The sequence below is a fragment of the Strongylocentrotus purpuratus genome, unplaced genomic scaffold, assembly GCF_000002235.5.
Source record: "Strongylocentrotus purpuratus isolate Spur 01 unplaced genomic scaffold, Spur_5.0 spur5_scaffold_1, whole genome shotgun sequence".
Taxonomy (NCBI): domain Eukaryota; kingdom Metazoa; phylum Echinodermata; class Echinoidea; order Camarodonta; family Strongylocentrotidae; genus Strongylocentrotus; species Strongylocentrotus purpuratus.
This window is the reverse complement of record NW_022145594.1, coordinates 27,452,185-27,473,020: the sequence shown is the minus strand read 5'-3', so window position 1 is coordinate 27,473,020 and position 20,836 is coordinate 27,452,185. Positions and strand designations below refer to the sequence as shown.

At 35.4% G+C, this 20,836-nt stretch overlaps 1 protein-coding gene across 2 annotated transcripts in view; it reads left to right on the top strand.

Annotated features, from left to right (window-relative positions):
- Positions 1 to 20,836, top strand: part of LOC589578 (high affinity cGMP-specific 3',5'-cyclic phosphodiesterase 9A) — a 38,077-nt gene that overhangs the window by 2,492 nt on the left and 14,749 nt on the right. The window contains exons 2-7 of one of the 2 annotated variants that reach the window (XM_030977933.1): positions 2,847 to 2,917; positions 4,069 to 4,146; positions 5,680 to 5,723; positions 16,722 to 16,776; positions 17,872 to 17,942; positions 18,213 to 18,242. In XM_030977933.1, coding sequence (XP_030833793.1) covers positions 2,847 to 2,917; positions 4,069 to 4,146; positions 5,680 to 5,723; positions 16,722 to 16,776; positions 17,872 to 17,942; positions 18,213 to 18,242 — 349 coding nt within the window. The remainder of the gene's footprint in view (positions 1 to 2,846; positions 2,918 to 4,068; positions 4,147 to 5,679; positions 5,724 to 16,721; positions 16,777 to 17,871; positions 17,943 to 18,212; positions 18,243 to 20,836) is intronic. The other variant, XM_030977934.1, reaches the window with a different exon arrangement.

Genomic DNA, 20,836 nt, shown 5'->3' with positions numbered 1-20,836 from the left:
AATTATGATTATAATAAAGACGATGACAATGATATAATAGAAATATATCTAATAATACTACTACTAATAACAATTATAATAGTCATCATAATGATGAAGATAATGATAATAATAATGATAACGATACTATTAACAATAATGATACTAATAATGGAAATGATAATAAAAAACAAAAGTAATGGTAATAGTTGTAATAATAATAGTATAGTAATAATGACTGCTTTGGGAGACATAGTTGTTTTTATACGCTCAAGGGGAGGTTACAATCGAGCTATTGCCCGAGGCTTGCCGAGGGCAATATAGCTAGATTGTAACCTCCCCTTGAGCGTATAAAAACACCTATATCTCGAAAATTAAAGCAGTCATTATAACTTATATATACTAAAAAGGGTCATAGAATACATGTGCCACTTACCAATCATGGTAATCAAGTTTGTTTACGCTATCGAGACCTAGTTTAGGGTGTCTGATCGCGCACCACTCGAGTATGTGTGCTAAAATCCTTCCCATTAAGATTGCACGCATAAATATGCAGTCTAGATCTAGGTGCATTAACAAATTATTTCTTAATCGAGATGCAAACCTTTATTGTTTGTGATCCTGAAGTTGAAGGTGATACTAAACAAAATGAGGTGTCATATGAAAGAGCAGGTTTATCTCCATATTTCCAAAGGGACGTCATCTCGTAATTACATGTACATCTAGGCCTACAATCGAGATCGGCGGTCGTCTGCACTGTGTCCAAATGTAGCAACCGAATTAATTGCACAAAAACTGTGTGGTAGCCGCGCTGCGCATTCCACAAAAGAACTTTAACACGTAAACCAATGCGCATTCCATAAAGAAATTGTTAACATATGAACCAATGGGTATTTTAGCAAGACTGAACTATTTTCCCGGTAACTGGAATTTTTTGCCGGGATCTTACTGATTTACTCTAGAACTATTACATGGGTTTGGCATTTTTCGTTTATTTACGGGAATGGCTAAAACCACGACTGCATTTTCGACAAATCAGATGGCTGGATTTCTTTAGTGAGGTATATAATAGTAAATAATATTATTATTACTTACTACTACTACTTTAATACACCACTATCACTACTACTACTACCCCTGCTTCTCCTACTACTATCAATATTGATAGCAAATAGTTACATTCTAGATTTGGTTTGGTTTGTTTTTTCCACGTAAAAAGCACATATACATTCACCATCTCATCAATACAAAAACAAACTAATGATAGTTGCTTAAAAATAAAGTGATGGATCGCTCTATTCAAATGCCATTAATTTAATGGCTGTGTTTTTCCTAGAGGTCCGGAAAAGAAATGCCCTCTGTGTACTGCAGATAGTCGTCCGATCTCACTGTTGAATGATGCGGTTTGCAGGAGGATGCCTGTGGCGGTTGATAGTTGTTTTTCCTTCCGTACTGGCTGTAATGATTTTGTTAAAAATCATTACATGGGTTTCACTGTTTAAAACAGGCCTGTTTTAGCTAACACAATAACGGGGATAATGAAAATCACGGTTTTTACGACGACAGCAACGACGAAAATTGGGTGATGGGTGATGATGATTAGAATATAAATGATAGTGAAAATATTAATGATAATCTTTATAATAATAATTATACAAATGATGATAGTGGTAATATTAATAATACAAATACTAGTAATGATAATGATGATAATAACAATAATACTAGTAATAACTGTGATATTGATAATATTAAAAGTGATGATAATAATAACAATGATAATATAGGATGATGATGATGATGATAATGACTGCTTCTGCTCTGAATATTATGGTACTTTGGTTTAGCTCTAGTTAACAAGCTCATCTTCTGACAAGTTTTAAAAGATCTACCAGGCTGTAGGTCCAATTGGTCTCGTGTGCTGTCGTTCTACTTGTTGTCTTGCCTTTGTTATTTGCATTTATGCAACTGTACGCCTCATTGATTCAGCGTTGCACGGCTGCCATTGAAGTTTTTATTTAATAAACTATTATGAATGAATGAAAAAAATGCTGCGCTACGAACCGCATAACCGCGTGAAAAACCCCAAATGCGCCATTCATTCAAGAGTGTTTTTGAGTATTCTAAAATTTGTAATGTCATAGTATTTGATTTTGCAATGGTCCATATTAGATTTACCAATATGAGAGGTAGTAATTCAATCAAACCAAAAAGAGGTAGGGCCCGCATATAAGTGAAAGCATGACGGTTATTACTTCAAACAAAGAGGTCCCTAGTAATGCGGAAAGTTAAAGAAGAAGATAAATGAGGAAAGACACTTGACAGGCAGAGAGAAAATTCCAAATTTGTAGGTTACTGCTATCTCTGCGTAATAGTTTTCATTTAAAGTGATGTGGCAAAGAAATGCTGGAAGTTCTTGTTTGAATATACAAGGAGGAACAATCTGGTGCTTACGGGTATTTCTGGTTGTCATTCAAGATAGAATACACTACTCAACCCTTATTTAGAAAATGAAACGTATTTTTCTAAATCAATATAATTTCTTTTTTTTTAAATTTTCTTCTTCTTCTTCTTCTTCTTCTTCTTCTTCTTTTCTTCTATTTCCTGTTTCTCGTCTTCTTCTCTGTCCTTCGTCTTCGCATTCTTCTTCTTTAGAAGATTATGTGTTTGGATGCAAAAAAAGATCAATAACAAGTGAGAGGAACATTTTTATTTACACACTGCAAATATAATATTCAAACATTACAATTGTAAACACTGATGGGGTATTTTCTGTTTTATCATTCTGTCTTTCACCAAATGTAATAAATTCATGCAACCACTCATGCATGTATTTTTTGTGATATTTGTCTATCTTTTTTTCGCAGATCATTTTCAGCTCCCATTGCGGATCACGTGATATCCATGACCTCTTGACCTCAGTGGCTGGTGTGAGTAGGTAAGAACAATATTATTGTATCCAATACTCCCTTAGCGCCCCCTCTAACGCATGAGTATGAACATTCGAATTGATTTTGTAAATATAAAGGGCTCATGTATTTCTTTTTTATCGTCTCCCTGTCGGACTTGTTTAACATTCCGATATGCCCCCTCCCACATGTAAATTGTGAATGAGAGAGAGAAGATAGAGATAGAGAGAGAGAGAGAGAGAGAGAGGAAGAGGGGGCAGATAGAGGGAGAAAGAGTGAAGGGGGAATAGTTTTGGAACTTGATTGCGTTACCCCTTTCTCCTCTTTGGTCAACTTTGAGAACTTGCAACAGATCGCTTTGTCGATAAACATGTTTCCCTGGTTTCGTTTTCATTCTTTAGTCCTAAAAAAAAGGGTTTCTTTTTATTTGTTTATGTAACCATTTATTTATGTATTTCATTCATTTCATTTTTTATTTTATTTATCTATTTCAATAAATGTGTCGTAAAAAGAGGAATAACCGACTCAAATTCAAGGTAGGTGTATCACGCCGTGACGGATGGTTTGCTGTAGTGGGTAAACAGAATGCTATTTTTGTCGCTAAAAAACCTCACATCCACTGCCGCCACAAAGTGCATATGGAGGCCCCAACTAGAAGCCGAATGAACATTATAAGCAGCTTATAAAAGTCCTTCCCCTTTTGCTAACAACACATGAAACCCCACGTAGCAACCATGGCAACCATCTTTATTCCATAAACGGCACTCAAGGCAATGGCAGTTTAGCATCTGATAATCCTAGGAAACGATAACTAAAAGAAAATATTGCGTTGCAAAGGCAATAAAGATTGATCACGTGTATGCTAACATGTGATACAGTTGTTTGTTAGTTATTATTCATTATATTTATTTATTAGGCAATAATAGTACAGGGATACTTCAACAAAATTGTGAACAAACATGGATTTATTCATCAATAAACCTCTCCATGATTTTTTTTGCAAATTTTTAATATATATTGATATACGCATACACATATCTTGTGGAGTATGTAAAAGTTACTTTATGTTGACATATGGTGTCTGTTTTTCTAATGTTTACTCTCTCTCTCTCTCTCTCTCTCTCTCTCACTCTCTCTCTCTCTCTCTCTCTCTTTCTCTCATTCGTACTTTTGTTCATAGGTGGGCCAATATAAGTCTAAAAGATCAGCAAGGGGCTTTAGTTTCTATTGCCCCTACGATGCCTACTAATACAGCGAGGTGGGTATCTTTCTCTCCGTATTACTTTAATTAATTGACAGTTCAGTGGGGGTGATTCACAGAACTATGGCAAACAGTTCATGCCACCGGTTGCTCTAACCATTCCTGGTTTCTCAAGTGATGTACAGATTGTGGCTACAAATCTACAGAATTTACATTTTTTGATAGTTCATTATTGAAGGAAGAAGTATTATCTAAAAATCATAATTTGTAAGACCTTTTCTTCCAATTTTACATTTGGTTCAACAATTGTTAAGGGCATAAATTGTCTACTGTAATAAGCCAAAGTTTACAATGTATGTAACCTTTTTTCTTCGACAATGAACTATCAAAAAATTGATTATGTAGATTGTTGACGTCCCTTTAGAAACCAATGGTGAGAGCAACCAGTGGCATGAATGGCCTGTCATAGTTCAAGTCCAACTTAAAGGGATCATTTAACAATGTTAAATCTGAGATACACGGCCCTACGTGTTATCGGTGTCTGTGATATGGTGTAATATTGAAGCCCTACAAAAATCTCGCTTCAAAATGATCAGAGGTGCCTCAAAAAAGTAAAAAATCTTTGAGTGACCGGTTTTAACATACTCGTTTTCCCCAATAGATTGTAGTGCTATGAAAACCGTCAGGCGAACGGTTTTCAAAATTTGTAATTCCAATCATAAATATCTCGATAATCAGACAGGCGATCGGCTTGTAAAAGTCATGTGGTTCCTGACTGACCTAAAGGTTTATAATTATCATTGCATCATGAGCTAAATCCAGAATTTTATTTCAGAATCTGAGACAAAGTTACCGGATCCCTTTAAGTCGATCTTAGTCGTCGTGAAACACCCCCTGATGTGCTGTATGTGTGATTCTGCATTTATAAAAATTGACATTTTGTTTGACCAACGTTTCTATTTTCCACTTTTTTTAAACAATTTTAAGTAATGGAAATCCGGGGGAATCAACGAGTTCATACCGATAACGAAAGTCAAAGCAGAGTAAACCAAAGTTATTCCTCAATAAAAGGTTATATCATGAATGCTCTTTGAAACAAAAGAATCTTAGCCTGGTTTGTTGTCGATGATGTTGTTGTTGGCGAAAGATAACGTGTCGTATTGTATTGGTACTGACATTTTAATGACTCTCATTCACTTTCGTATCCAGAGGGAATATATCAGTCAAATAAATTCATTATCATTCAAGCGCAATCGTATGGATATTGCTGACGGCGATATAAATCTGATCATCGGGGATTCAATCATCAAGACGAATTCATTAGTAGGGTTGCTATAGCTGATTGAACAATGGATGCATTATGATAATCAATAAAATTGCGTTTGCAGACGTCGTTTCGTTGCGGCAAATCACTTTATAGTGAGAAAAAAAAGAAAAAGGAAGCGCATTGCTGGTATTTTGGATACGAACAATTCATACCACTCACACGTTATAGTTAGGGTGATAAACACAATATGTTTAATACTATTATTATAATAGTTGTTTTAGTAATTGCCTGAGACGATTGTATTTTTCGACCTTTTATTTCAGGGAGCCTTACAAGGTCATTGTCTCTCAGAACCGGCAGGGTGAAGGTAAGAATACGAAATGAATTGTTAAGTTGAAGCTTAAATATGAATTTGATTTTGAACGATGACATCATATCCACACCGTATATCACCAATTTTTGCAAAACCGACTTATTTTTCTCCATCAATCGTTAGACTTGACTAGTGGCCAGTCATCCATGGTGGCACTATTGTGAGCAGCCTTTACTTAACATTTCCAGTTTGGTTTCTAATATTCAAGCTTTATTGACTCGTTATTTATAATAAACTCAACTATAAAGTTTGAGATATATGGACAACGCTGTAGCATCTTGTTTGCATAACACAATTCTTAGAAGGTTATGTTGCATGCAAAACGTGATATAATAAGTATTAATATTAGAGAATAGCCTAGTACATATTATAAACGTGTCAAATTGTGCTTTTATTTTTCATTTCACACGAACCATTATTTCCCTATGTGCATTAATACTTAAATTCAGAAACTAATGTACATACGCGCATATGTAAACGTCGCAGTTATTCATGAGAGAACCAGCGCATGCCTGATTGACAAATTTATTCTAGGGGCTTTCCCCTGGCGGGTACAAGCATCACTTTTTCAATGCGAAGTACCCTCCAGTATTACAGCATTTCGGTGCTCTACCGTATTCGACGGTGGTGTCGGTTCTTCTTCAGATGGGGAGGAGGTGCAGTGAATTTAAGAAACAAAAAGTATTACATGGTATACACAAGTAGTTCTAGAACGAAGATCGACGCATCTATTTCTTTGTTCATTTATTCATTCTTGTATTCATCTCAGTAATTAGTTTACTTATTTCTTTGTGTATGAAGTTTTAGAATTAGTCATCAATTATTGTGTTCGTAAGGAATTAAAATATTAAGAGGGTACTCCCACGCGAATAATTTGAGATTAATATTCATAACTGTATTATTAAATGTCAAACCACTTTTTCATCGCTTTTATTGCAAAGAACATCTCAAGCGTTCACAGTATTTAATTAAAGGACCTTGATGATCATACGGTAGATGAGTACGGTTGATGAAAATCATAATGACAATGCGTAAAACAACGTATCGTTTCTACCCGCCCCGATCAGTTCAGAGATAACGCACTCTAATCGAGTTAATACATACATGAGGCATGCAAGGGTTATTAATCATTTACCAAGGTCTTTAATTCCACTATTTTACTCGTATAATACAGTCATTTTTTTAATGTAGCGGTGTCTCTTAGTAATTGATAAACGCACGCGGGTTATAATTGCAACCTAGAACATAATATTAAAGTTATGTTTATTAAATCGTGGGTGCAATACTATTATCTAGAACTTATTTCTTAGAGCGATGTTTTATTTAAGCGTATTTTCTCGATTTTCGCTCCTTAGCATAAAGTGTACAAGAATTTTAATTCAGTATTTGCTTAGCACAACGATTGTATCTTCTCATGGTTTAAAAAAAGGCAAAGAAGAAACAAATCAAAACACAGACATACAAACAAAAAGACAAAAGATATTGTTACATTTGGTGTTATATAACCCGCAATGTTAACTTTTCCTTTAGGTCCTAACTGTATTTCAGGCTCGTTCTAGCTCATTCAATCAGCTCAACACAATAACATTGTTGTTATTGGGCTTAACAATCTATAAAAACTGCTTTCCACTTTCTATTATTATGTAGAGATGATGTTTTTCATTTATGTGAATATATTTTTTAAATGATCAGTTGAAACTTGTGTGTATATAACTAGCTCACCCCCAAAAAGAAGTGTAGGTATTCTGATAAAGTGAGATGTATTCCTGCCCTTTGATGTACTATATTCATTACGAAAATGAACAAGAGACAGTCAAACATGTACTAAATAAACCTGTCTACAAAGACTTTTTTGTTTTTCTCTTGGGTGGTCGCTATAGACAGGTTTGATTGTATATGATGACCTTCTTGGCATGATGGAAAGTCTCGTAGTATGACATGGGAGCAGCCATTTTCTTGATCATGTGACATACCAGGTGAAGTTGTTCATATATCACGCACCAAGTTGTAGTAGGAAACAAGTTTTAATCAATAACCAAACCTTTACTTTCCAACGAGGAAAAGTCATAGCTCAGACGATAGCCAAACCATCATCCTTCAGTGCCCCATGGGACACTACATGATGCTGACTTGGCTTCACTGTTAATAACAATAAACAAAATAGATAAAAGAAAAAGAGAGACTAGAGTTAAAACAATCATCATATCAAATCAATCACAATAAAAAAAAAAGCAAGTCCGAAAACAAAATTATATATAATTGCAAAAACAACACACATAATTGGTAGATTTCGAATAAGTCAAGTGTGTTAGTTGTCCTCACTTCAAGTTTTACATCATCTTGACGTAGTATTCTGTGTCACCTGCGTCATGAGGCGAACGTAATATAATGAGATTGGCCTTTTATTTTTTGTACAAAACATCTTTGATTAAGAAGAACAAAGAATGATTGTTGTTATAATGAGCACTATAGCATCTACGATTGTCGTACCTTCGTGTTTGCAGCCTCAAAGGTGGACGGTAGAAGAAAGAAAGTCGTGTTACCTCTTTGTTTTGCAGATTGCAGAGCTGATTTTTCATTCGTTGCCATACTTTCGCGTAAACCTAACTAGCTTTTGTCTTTTCATCTATCAACGCAAATCGTTGCCTCAAGGACTATATGGTGCGATAGACACAATTGTACTCACACAGCGTATCTCCAACACATGTACACACCACACACACGCACGAACACAACAAGACCGATTTAATTCGCGATATACCTCTTCATGTTGCAAGTCCAAGCCCGGCATATCTCTTATGTCATTGAGCAAGGCATTTGATCTACATTGACCATCTCCACCCGGGTGTTAAGTAGGTATAAAGCAGAAGGATGCGTACTTCAATGTGATTGGATTAGCAAGTGCGCGCCCATCAAGAGGGCGACTGGCTGGAATGCTCGCAATGGAGTAGAGAATGTGCCCTGTAGATTGTGTTTTTAAAGTAATGATTGGGATAGCCACTCGTTGGTACAATCAGCATAACGTCGCTTTCGCATAAATTGATTTTTTTTATAATTTGTTTAATGACACAAATTAAGCAGAATTTAAATAATATTTGCTCTTACTTGCAATCTAGATATTTTTTTGTCGAATAACCATTTTATTGTTCTTGTTGTCGTTGATTAAGGTGTAGAGAGTTAGCTTAAAGGTACTATGTCCCTTTTGCAGCCAACCTCAAATGATGTAGAACTTTGCAGGAATTATGAATATGTCATGTATGTCCTATCTCTGAAAGTTAAACGTTAGCAGTGTCCTCATATTCAAACTATGCAAGGAAAACCGTTTACTTGCTAGACTTCACTGTCAGACACTATTGAGTGACTGACCGGCTTTTTTTCTTCTTTGGTAATAACATACATGAAAAAGGTTGTAAAGGGTACACGAGTATTTGTCTACATCAATAACCCACTTCTTGTGATGGCCAAGATTAAACTGATTGAATCTTTGCGCAGCATAAAACGTATGACCATTAGGTACAATTTTCTGAAAATCAAGACTATTACTTTTGGGCTCTATAGCCCTAAAGTCGATTTGACAACTAATAGTCGTTTTTTCCCACTTGAAGATATTTTCAAGCCCCACCTTTTTTAGGGAAGTTCTAAATTAGTATTATCTTTCAAATGCAGTTGGAATTTAATTTTTTAATTTGTTTGGCCTGCAAATGGGACATAGTCCCTTTAAATGGGAAATACGATATTCGAATCTGACGTACTAATGAAAAATAGACAGGTTTTGTACACCGTATCCTAGAAATTTGTTGGTAGAAAACAGTATCTGTACATTTTGGCGAAATACTTGATATCTTAGCTACTCACTTTAATACTGAGGGTAATATACAGAGTGTACAATGATAAATCATACTTAATTTTTTTTTTCTTCTCGTTCTCTACTTGAACAAGCATGTCCAATGAAAGGCAATGCGAGTAATCCGCTTATTCTTAATTTCGTGTTCGAGGAGCTGGTAATTTGTAAGATAATCAATGGTATTGGCGTTTGCCCAAAGACGAGTTTAAGAATTTACGGGTTTTCGCCCGGCAATCTCAACAAAAAAAGGAAACGGAGACACCGCTCAGCGGTCTTCAATTCGCTGATCAATTCAGTGACATTTGCTAATGTGTAATGCAATTCTACCCAATGACAATGACAATGCAGAGGCGTTAAGCCAGAAAAGCTCAAGTGGACGGCGAACGGCTCTAGGCGATATTCTGGACCTGCAAATTCTTAAAATAGAGCTATACCCTCAGCCTCACCCTCGTACTGGGAAATAGAAGGATAGCCGCATGATAGGGAAATGTCTTAAAACAAAGAAAAAGGACATTGAAATTGGCCGGGGGTAAACGAAGAATACACCTGGAAAGCTGAAGTGACCGAATTTGGTTCCCGACGCCACTAAGTTTGGTGCTGGTCACTCTTCTGTCAGGTCTCTTTAGATTTCCCTCTGCATTCAACCCCACTCCATGTAGGTGGACAAGAGAAAGGGTGCTAGAAAAGGGACAAAGTAACTGCTGGGATTGGGTTAGAATTCGATTGGAAAAAGGAATTCTTCATTGATACCCTAGCCACACAAAGACCCCCCCCCCCCCACCCCCACCCCCAAGAAAAAACAATAAACGAACAAACAAACAAACACGATATTAATAATGGTGATAGTAATTATAATAATACGAAATAAATGAAGACATGAACGAATAAATACAAACAAATTAATATTTTTTTTTTTAAAGTAACAGAATTAACCATTCAATGACGAAATTAATGCCAAATTAAATGAATATATAGATTCTAAAAAAGAAAAACAAATAAGAGAAAAACAACAGAAAAAGATAGAGGAAGATGGAGAAATCTAAGACGACCATCATCCGAAAAGGAAAGGGAATATAATTCGAACGGGAGAAAGGAAGACACGTTTGATAATATGGAAAAGCTCAAATGGCCTATTTTGTCTCCCGGCGGTAATCTGACCTGGAAATTTTGTTTCTTCTCTTTCTATTCTTTTTGTACAAGAGGTACAGCCAACGCAGAGAAGGTATATATATATAGAGAAGGGAACAACGTACACAGATGATGGGAAGTGTATATCATGAAAATTGAAGAGTTTTCGTAGGGTGTAAATATTCATTAATGTTCGTGCGCATAGTGAGAGTGTGTATTTTGGGCATTTGGCGTGTAGCTATGAAAGATATGGTAATGCCTATGTCTTGTTTTGACTGATATGTTTGGGGGATCAATTAAATTAAGATATGCATTTTGGACAAATACAAATTGACTTCAGAAATCTAAAAGGTGAGTTCATTTGCTGACGGTGTCATGAAAATACCAACAATAACATAATTGTTGATGATAATACAATTATTATAGTTACATGATAATTCTTTTAAACAAAATAACAGCGTATTTCTAGTGACGTTTTAGTTTCATCCTCCGCTCACCTCCTCTCTTACGTGCGGCAATTTAATTATTTCCCCAAGGAACGTGTTATATCAAAATTGTGTGTACGTGATTGTCTCTCTTTAGTGATGGAATTACACGTAGATACTATTTTGCCTATTTATTTCAACACTTGAATCTCGATTGTATTACCCTTTAAGAATGCATGCAATTTGAAAGAGAAGACGTTCTGAAAGATCATGCTAGGATGGGCATAAATCATCTGAAGATCGAACACTTTGCGCCCTCGTGTATGACAGGGTGAAACAAACGGTAATTCACTTTCTGTATCTTAAAACGTGGACTTTAGCCTCTGATACTAAAAAGCGTTTGGAAAGTTGCGAAATGCGGTTCTTAAGAAGAATGATGGAAATCCCCTGGACTGACAGAGTTAGTAATTAGGAAGTTCTTTCACGAGCTGGAGTGCAAAGGAAAATGATACGTGAGATGTTGATTAGGCAGTTGAAGTTCATGGGTCACATTACACGTAAAGAAGGCCTAGAAAATCTTGCTTTGACAGGGACAATTGTGGGAAAAAGGAGTAGGGGAAGAAAGAGGATACTTTGGATGGACAGTCTGCAGAAATTGTTGGAAGAGAGAGGAGTGAAAGAACTAGGAGTGGTACTAATACAGAAGGCTAGGAACCGAGGGTTGTGGAACAACATGGTCCCCAAAGTCAATCGATATGGCACTTAGGGCGCGTTCATGCTTGATTTTGAAGGCAGAATGAGCGATTTGTAACGCGTAAACGCTCATCGTAATCGCAGTTCCACGGTGCACTGTTCATGCTCACTTCTCCAGGCAATTCTCCTTGGGTGGCCTTCAGCTGGATTCGCAAACCTGTGTGCGCATGCTACGTAGACCCACTAAAGGTCAGTGCGTTGACCCCATTTAAACGCGTTTACAAATTGTAAACGCATCTTTTTGTGAGTTTACGATCGGCGATCGTGATCGCCGTTTTTCCGTGATTCTACAAAAGTGAGCATGAACGCAATCGTGTTTTAAACTAAACGCGTAACAGATGCCTGATTCTGGCCGTCAAAATCAAGCATGAACGCGCCCTTAGAGAGAGAGAGAGAGAGTATCTTAAAGCAGAAATACACCTATAGTCGATTTCAATAGGCATTTGTTAGGGGTTGAGGATCCATCCATATCAAGGTTTTAGAAAAATATACATATACAAATAAACTAAACTGTCATAGGGTGAAACAAACGATAATTCATAAGAAATGATATTAAAGAAAGGTACTGGAAGTATAATATCTACTGGATAAATCGTGATATTCATGAATCTGAACGCTAATTTAGTGTAGGTATACCGAACTGGAATATACCAATCTAACTCGATATGATGGTATTTTCTTTAACCCCACAATTCCTCCACCATGATAAAAATAAAAGAAATCATAAAGATATATGGAAATTATGATTATGAGGACTTTTTGTATAGAGGTGGTACCAGCCTCTGATGGGCGCTCATGGCGCTTGCTCTCTCTCTATATTTATTATATTAAAACGGGGAGCCGCGTGAAAAATTGAGTCATATACAATAGGTATTCTGGAATAACATTTCTTCATGATAAAATGCTCAAATAATATCAACTTGAAAATTCTATTGGGGAATTCAATTGAAAACACGATTAAGTGTTTTGTATTCCTCGCTTAATGCAACACGGCACAATTCCTGGCAATGAGATGACCATAATGGTACGGTAACTAAAACAAAAAAGTAAGGTTGAAAAACGACGTTGCTCTAGAATATCTTACAAGTTCAGCGCAAATAGGGTAAATACAAGGCTCTACACGTGCTTAACCACAATCGGAACACTCGACTAAAGTATATCACTTAGATATACTTTCAATCATTAATTTCTTTGGAAGAAAATATAAGGTCAATTTTGAAAGCATGCATATACAAAGTCGTTTTGTCAAAATGTATACGGCCTACAAGTTTCATTCAATATACTTTCTTGTTCTGTTAGCAAACCAATTTCTTCCATGGTAGTAATTTGAAGGTTTAACAAATGGTAAATAACCTTCGGTATTCTCGACTGCAATGCATATATATATATATGAAAGATTACATCAAAACCATTTAAAAAGAAAGGTGATACATTTGTTATGATATATTTATAAATACATACAAAATCATGTATGTATGTGTGAAATTGACTTTCTTTATACTTTGAGTCGTTTACATTATCATAAAGTTGTATTTTGGACAAAACATCTCATTTTACTGTCATCCGCAAAGCTATTATAAGAAAAGCACTGTTTGCAGGCATCGTCGTGATTGTCATAAATGACATATTTTAAAGGGAAGATTTGTTTGTTAATACGTGCCCATCTATGATGCGGCTGTATGAACACTGACTTACAGACCATTCCGCAACCTGCTAAGCACTAGTTTATACAAGTTTATCTTAAGACACATTTATTCAAAACTGCTTTCGATGATTAATTAATTCTGTTCACCTTAATGTGTATTCCATATGTATGCTAATTTATAGGTTTATTTGCACTGTTTTGTTTTGTTTAATATGTAATTGTTTATCAGTCTAATTTGTTTGTTATACCGCTTAGAGACTTCGATGGTAAGCGCTTTATAAGTAACGTTGTTATTAGTACTATTAAGTAAAATTTGATGCATTTTGGCAGGAATCTGACGTGAGGGGCAAATTGCCCCCTCGCCTCTTCTTCAAATATGTTAGTGTTATTGCAATAGTAGGCTCTTTCGCTCTTTCGTCTCATTTGAGTGGTCCTGAAAGTGACCGAGTTCCGATGCCTATACCCTCTGACCAAGGTGTGTTTAATGGCTACTAGAGAAGGCAGTGGAAGCGAGAATTGCAGAGAGGCCCTCAGGAAAGAACAGTATTGATCAATGTCAGTTCTGATAAGGTCACCCTCGATAGTAAGGACTACGCGGTTATCATTTTGTTAGCATGTATGTGTTCGGAAACCTGACAATCTAAAAAAAAATTATTTATTGAATATTTGCTACATAGCTGCCAAAATTGAAATAAGTGAAGTGGAAATATAAATTATTTCTAGTAAACCTACAGCTGGCCATTCGACGACAAGAACACAAGATTTATCATGTTTATTTCATTATGTCATATGGCATACACACATATCGCAAAAAATATAAGTGTTCTAAATTCAGAAAATCCATCTTTCAGGGCTGTCAATATCAAAGCGAATAATTCACCTTCTGGCAAATTTTCTCAAATCCGATGTCACACGCGTTGTTTCAGGGCCATTATCTACCAACCTATCAAGTATTCTAATGTATACCATCATGTAGTCCAATCAATTTGATTGAAATAGTTCAAATGAAATTGATATTTCATACTGATGCAGAGGTTAAAAACTACCAATTTGTGTACGGGCTTCAGAATTGAAGCGTGGCAACCCTGTACCAGTGATGCACGTCGAGTGAAAGTATTAACATGATAAAAGGGTTTTCTCCGTCTTTTTTTTTTTGTTTGTGGGGGGGGGGGGCAGAGAGTGGATCACAGTTGTAACTAGGAAGATAACATACGAGAAAACGAGATAGTCGAATGAGGGGATTGTGTTAGAGGCATGTTATTGTCCTTGTGTCTTTTTTTTAAAACCATCTTCTCTGTATTATTATATTTTTTTCACCACTGTACATAAAGGAAGGTGTAGAAAAACGTGCCCCAATTCGCCACGTGTCTATTCCACTTTTGACCGAATTAGGATTATCAAGATAGTATATGATAATAAGGATATTATTCCTACTACTCCTTTAGAATCGTGTTATGCTTGGAGACTTCTCATACAAAATGAAAGAAGTCACTTTTGTGTTCTGCCAAATGGTGAACAAGGACATAATGCCGACGTTTGCAATAAAATTGCAATCAATTTTACATTATGTGAGATGATAACAAAGTTTGAAAACTCATCTAACACAAAAGGGCAACGTGCAATTCAATTGACTCCTTTTTAATATGTGTCGGCATGGCAACATGATTTGTTTCATTTTGTAACTATGGTGATGACCACTGGTAAATAGATGCAACAACCTTAGAACCGTGTTAATTTCCATTTGCAAATGGAAATCTATACATAAAACATGTTCTTAACGGTGTGATTGGAGATAAGTACTCTACATCAATTGGCAATACCGTTCGATTGTGGCTAGGTGGGAAAAAAGGGGAAAAGAGATGAAGAGAACGAAGAGAGAAGTAGAAAGAGGGAGAGGAGATAGTTACAAGAAGAAGAGGAGACGGGGAAAGGGAGGAGAAGGGATGATGAAAAGAAAATAACCATGGAGGAGGAGAGGTTGGAATAGATTAGGATCAGAGAAGGACGTATTGGGGAGGGGGAATAGGGAGAAAAAGGAGTAATAGGTGTAAAGGAAGAGTTAACAGTTCTAAAAGAGGAGGTTAAAACATGGCAGAATGAATTCGGGGAAGAAGTAGGAGGAGTATGGGGATAAAGGGAGAATTATATTATAGTTACAATTATGTCATGTTAATCTTTATCTCCATTTGTACTTCATTATACATGGAATGTAAAAACTATATATATCATAAATGCATCTTGCATGCAGATTCATATAAGAACCGCATCATTCTCTATGTTGAACTAAAGCTTGTTCAACTCTAGGTGAAATGCATTTATGAAATAATTTTCTTTAGTCTTACGTTCAGTTTTATTTGTTGTCCTCATTTTATAAAAAGGTATGATATCAACTTCTGGATTCTTTCCGTGTTCACATCTTGATATATCTTCACTCACATTTAGAATGTGATGAAATGTAGGGCAATGCAAAAATAGTAGCAAGAAAGTAAACAATGCGCATTACCCTGGGCACGCTTGATAGTTCAATGAAATATTATGGTGAAAAGGATGTTCAGGTCACAGACACATGAAAGTTACAATTAGGTAAAAAGGAAATGCGCTTTTTATGAAAATAATAACAAGGCTCATAGCCTAGGAAAAATGAAGAATGATATGAATGAGCTTGCCGAACACAATCGGAGCAACTTTATTATTGCGTACCTATGACCGACCCGCCATTTATCCCTCAAATCTAACTAACATTTGATATGCTGTCAACTTTACTTTAAAAAAACCTTGATCATTAAATCTTCATATATATATATTGTATTTGTTAAAAAGAATGACATTATAACGTTTTGGCAGGGGATAATAATAATTAAATTTAATTTAATTAAATTCATTTTTTTTTCACTCAGAAATCATAAAATATAACAAAGATAAAGGTTTACATGTGGATAATCATAATGATAATACCTATAATAATAACGGTGATGATAATGATGATGATAATAATGATAGTGATAATAATAATAACAATGATAATGATAATTATAATAATAAGACAAATAATGATGAAAATGGCAATAATGATACTAATGAAAACAAATAATAGTGATAATTTGTTTCATGCATAACATATCGCATAAAATATTGTGAATAACATATCTATATATACCACTCGATATCAATACTTAAAAATTTGCTCTTCTTAACAGCTCACGATGAAGTCCTTCATGGTGTTCTCACGCACGTTTCGGAGCAAATGACAAAGTAAGTTTTCTTCTCCTTTTTTAAAATTGTAAATCTTTTCCTTTTCCATCCGATTATTCTTCCTTCTCACTTTCTTATTCCTTTTCTTTTTCTTTTTCTTTTTCTCCAGGTTCCCCTTTAAATTCTATATATTATATATATTTACTTGTCATTCGTGGTGTTTGATGTTAATTTGCTATTGCTGTCGTTGCTCTTCGTCTTCTAATATTACTCTTATTACAACTACTACTACCACTACTACTATTACTACTACTGATGCTACTACTACTAATAATACTCCTACTAATACTACTGCTGTTGTTACTACTTCTACTACTATTATTACTACAATTAATAATAATAATATTAGTACTGCTACTATTATTACTATCGCTACTTCTACTTCTACTACTGATGATAATAATACTCAAACTGAAATAAATACTATTACTAATTTTCTCTCCTTCTTTACTTTGTTTTGCTCCTACTTTGTTCTCCTACTTTGTTTTTCTTCTCATTATCCTTGTTCTGGTTCCTCTTTCCCTTCTTCTCATTCAGTTACTTCTTTACTCATTCTCCTATCATTTCTACTACTGTTTTCCCCTTTTACTTTAATAAAACAAACATTAACACATTTTAATTATTGCCTTTGTCGCCATTTCAGAAGATAAGTTTGTTGGGTTGGTTATTTGATCAATTCGGAGGTAATATTTATATCTAGAATTTGCATCGTTTTTCTTTTACTCCCTCGCCTTCTATATCAATACAAGTACTTATATATATATATATATGAAGAAATTGCATCATTATTCAACGCTTTTTGAGTGATTCAATGCACTATTCAGTGTATGGTCATTATGTTTGAGGGTATGAATTGAAATGATTGCGTGCTGATACCTATGGCTCTACATTCACTGTTTGTTTGCGTATATAAGTGTCGTGTTTTAAACGACACAATCGCTTAGCTCGCATTTGACATTAACATCTCACCATTTGACTTAAAATACATATGCATTTCATGAGAGAAAATAAACATCACCTATGTAAAACAAAAAAGAAGGATATTTCTACCTGCTATTTCTTTGATAATATTCATGCACTTTTTATCTTTTGCAGGGCCTTCCGAATAAACGAGATGAAAGATGAGATGCTTAACCGGCTTAACGTCATGCAGCAAAGAATCGAAAGTAAGATTTAATCCTTTTCGACTAGAAATTCATTTCATTTCCCACAATATCACTCGAATAATTGCCTGTTACTAGTAATGAACTGTTAAGGTTATATCAAATTCATCGCATTGCTCGTCCACTTTGTATTATTTGTATTCTTTTGAATATATGATTGGGCGACAATATGATTGAGGGCAATGTTATGGTGCTTTCTTTGAATTATTTTTAAAAATAAATTGACAATAACAAATTTGATTAATATTGATTGAATGTCTGGTGTTTTTGAAGGTACAGAAGCAGTGGTTCCTGAACAACAACGTAAGCAAAAGAGCAGTGATAATATTGACACACTCAGCCTAATCCCTCTAGCATTTCCGTATTTCTTGCATGACCTCAAACGTAGTCCTACATGCTGTTAGAACTTGAATTAGTTAAAACATTACTGAGAGCAACGCTGAATAGAATACATCCGCTACGCAAGCCACTGGCCCCAAGAGGCTACATCTTACTCCTGTCCTATCCTTGTAAATTGTAACCCTTACACTAACACTAATACCGAAACCATTCCTAGTCCTATCCTGTTCCTCAACACTGACACTGAACGTAATGATAATACCCACCCTAGTCCGTAACCTAAGACTAATCCTATAACTGTATTACCCTGACACTAGTCCTATCAATCGTAACCCTGAAACTTACACGGACGCTGATACTATCCAAACCCTTGTCATAAACTTAACTCTAACTCTAACACTACAACACTGACACTAATTCTCGTAATCCTTACACTGACACTAAACACGGACACACATCATAATGATAAACCTAACTCCAGTCTTAAACCCAATTCCTACCCACCAGGAAAACACTGATACATATCCTATTAATCCCAACACTGATACTGGACACTGAAACTAATCATAATGCTAACCCTTTCTTGAGTCCTATACCTAATTTTAGAAGATGATGAAGCGGATCCTAATTACAAGATTGGTTGAGAGCGTACACGTGACCAGGCATTTTGTTTGCCTAACACGTAATTTTACTAATGACCGGTAATTAGCAAATACTAATGACTGGTCATTAGGAACAAAAGTACCTTGTGTTGGTAATTCTTACTAATGCCCTCACTGCTGTGTATTATTTGTTTACTAAGGTGATTACATTGATATTTATCCTATTAATCCTTACCCTAACACCAAACACTGTCACTGATCCTAATGCTACTTTTAATCCCATCTCTGATACTTAACCATCACCCTAACCCAATCCATAAACCTCATTCTGTAATAGTACAGATCCATGGTGGGGCGATCAACAGTTAAGTTAGTTCCTATTTCTGACTCTGTGATTAACAACTTAGGCTCGTTCAGAAATGAAATGAAGCGGTAAACCGAGGCAGCCTTTTTTTTTTGGTAATATTTTGTTATACTGACATGAAGTGGTAGAGGCATCACATTGTTTAATCGCGAAAAAGAGAGATAAGTGAATTCATGCAGGGCCTGTTATTAGACAAGTGTGCTAAGTTGCTATTCATTAACACTTACACAAATACAACGGGGCTGTCTTTTTGTTTTTGTTGTTTCATCGCATCATATTTTAAGGAATCTTTAGGGTAAACATATTCCCTGTGAAATGCCATCTGAAAACCTCCAATTAGGGAAAGGCGCTCCTTCATTCGCATGCGATAATGCATAGTGTTTATTATGTGGTCTAGAATAGCAGAGTATTGATTCTATTTAGCATTTGTCTTCATCAAAAACCCATTTCTTGTAATGGCCACAATTAAACAGATGCAATCTTTGAGTAGCACAAAACGTACGACCGTACGGTTCATGGGTCTGAAAATCAGACTATTAACTAAAAGGATTGCGATTCCTAAAGTCGATTTGACTTCTAACGATCGTTATTTTTCCCCCAAAAGACCATTTTAAGCCCTTTCGTTTTGAGGGAAGTCCTAAAGTTTCATCTTTCATATGCCAGTGGAATTTCACATTTTCACTATCATCTTTTTTCTTTCTTTTTCTTTCCTTCTTCCTTTGATTTTCTCTCCTTTTCTTTCCTTTGATTTGTTTAAATTTTCTTTCCCTATTCCTTTGATTGGGTCTTTTTCGCGCTCTCTCTCTCTCTCTTTAATCGATGGTGGCTTGGAAAATTCTATAACGATCATAATGATTTAGAAAAAAATAAAAAATAATGTCCCATACTCCTTTTAGATGCATGTCTTTTTTCCAATTTTAGAAATTACTTTTAGTACCCGCTTTTATTTGATGCAAAGCATAGAAATTATTAATTAGATTAGTCTTTTATTTCTTTTGTTGTACTTGAATTCACGCACTTTTACGCAAAGACCCAAATAGTAGTTTTGATTTGATGTGATGTGACTTCTTTAAATTTTAGCTTCATTATAAAAAAATTAAAATAACTACGCTTTGATTTATAAGCTTTTGGCATGTACTGTATCTGTTCAACTATGATTTTTTTCCGTTGTGTATGATTTAGAAAATGTATTGGCATGACAGCTCTATTATGTGTACATGGAAATTAGTTTTCCTCTACGTGGTTCGTTATGTATTGTAACAAGGCTATGTTATATTGCATCCAGCGTTTAAAGTGCATTTCTTTATATCATTCATGTTTTAAGAAACAATATCATTTAAGTAATAGAACAAATCTCAATTGAGATCGAAACTGAAGAACACCTTTAAGCTTACACGTTACCCCCCCCCCCTCCTAAAAGGTTATCCGTTTCCTGCCATGAGTTGGTAAAAACTGAAGATATGAAAGGCATCATTTTACTTCTATCTGAAAGGATTATCACTTACTGTCTCGCGAGACGAGGATTTGCTCTTCCGAAAATGGAACCTGTGTCGCAGGCGGGGCTCTTTGTCTGATTTTGGAATGGAGGGGGG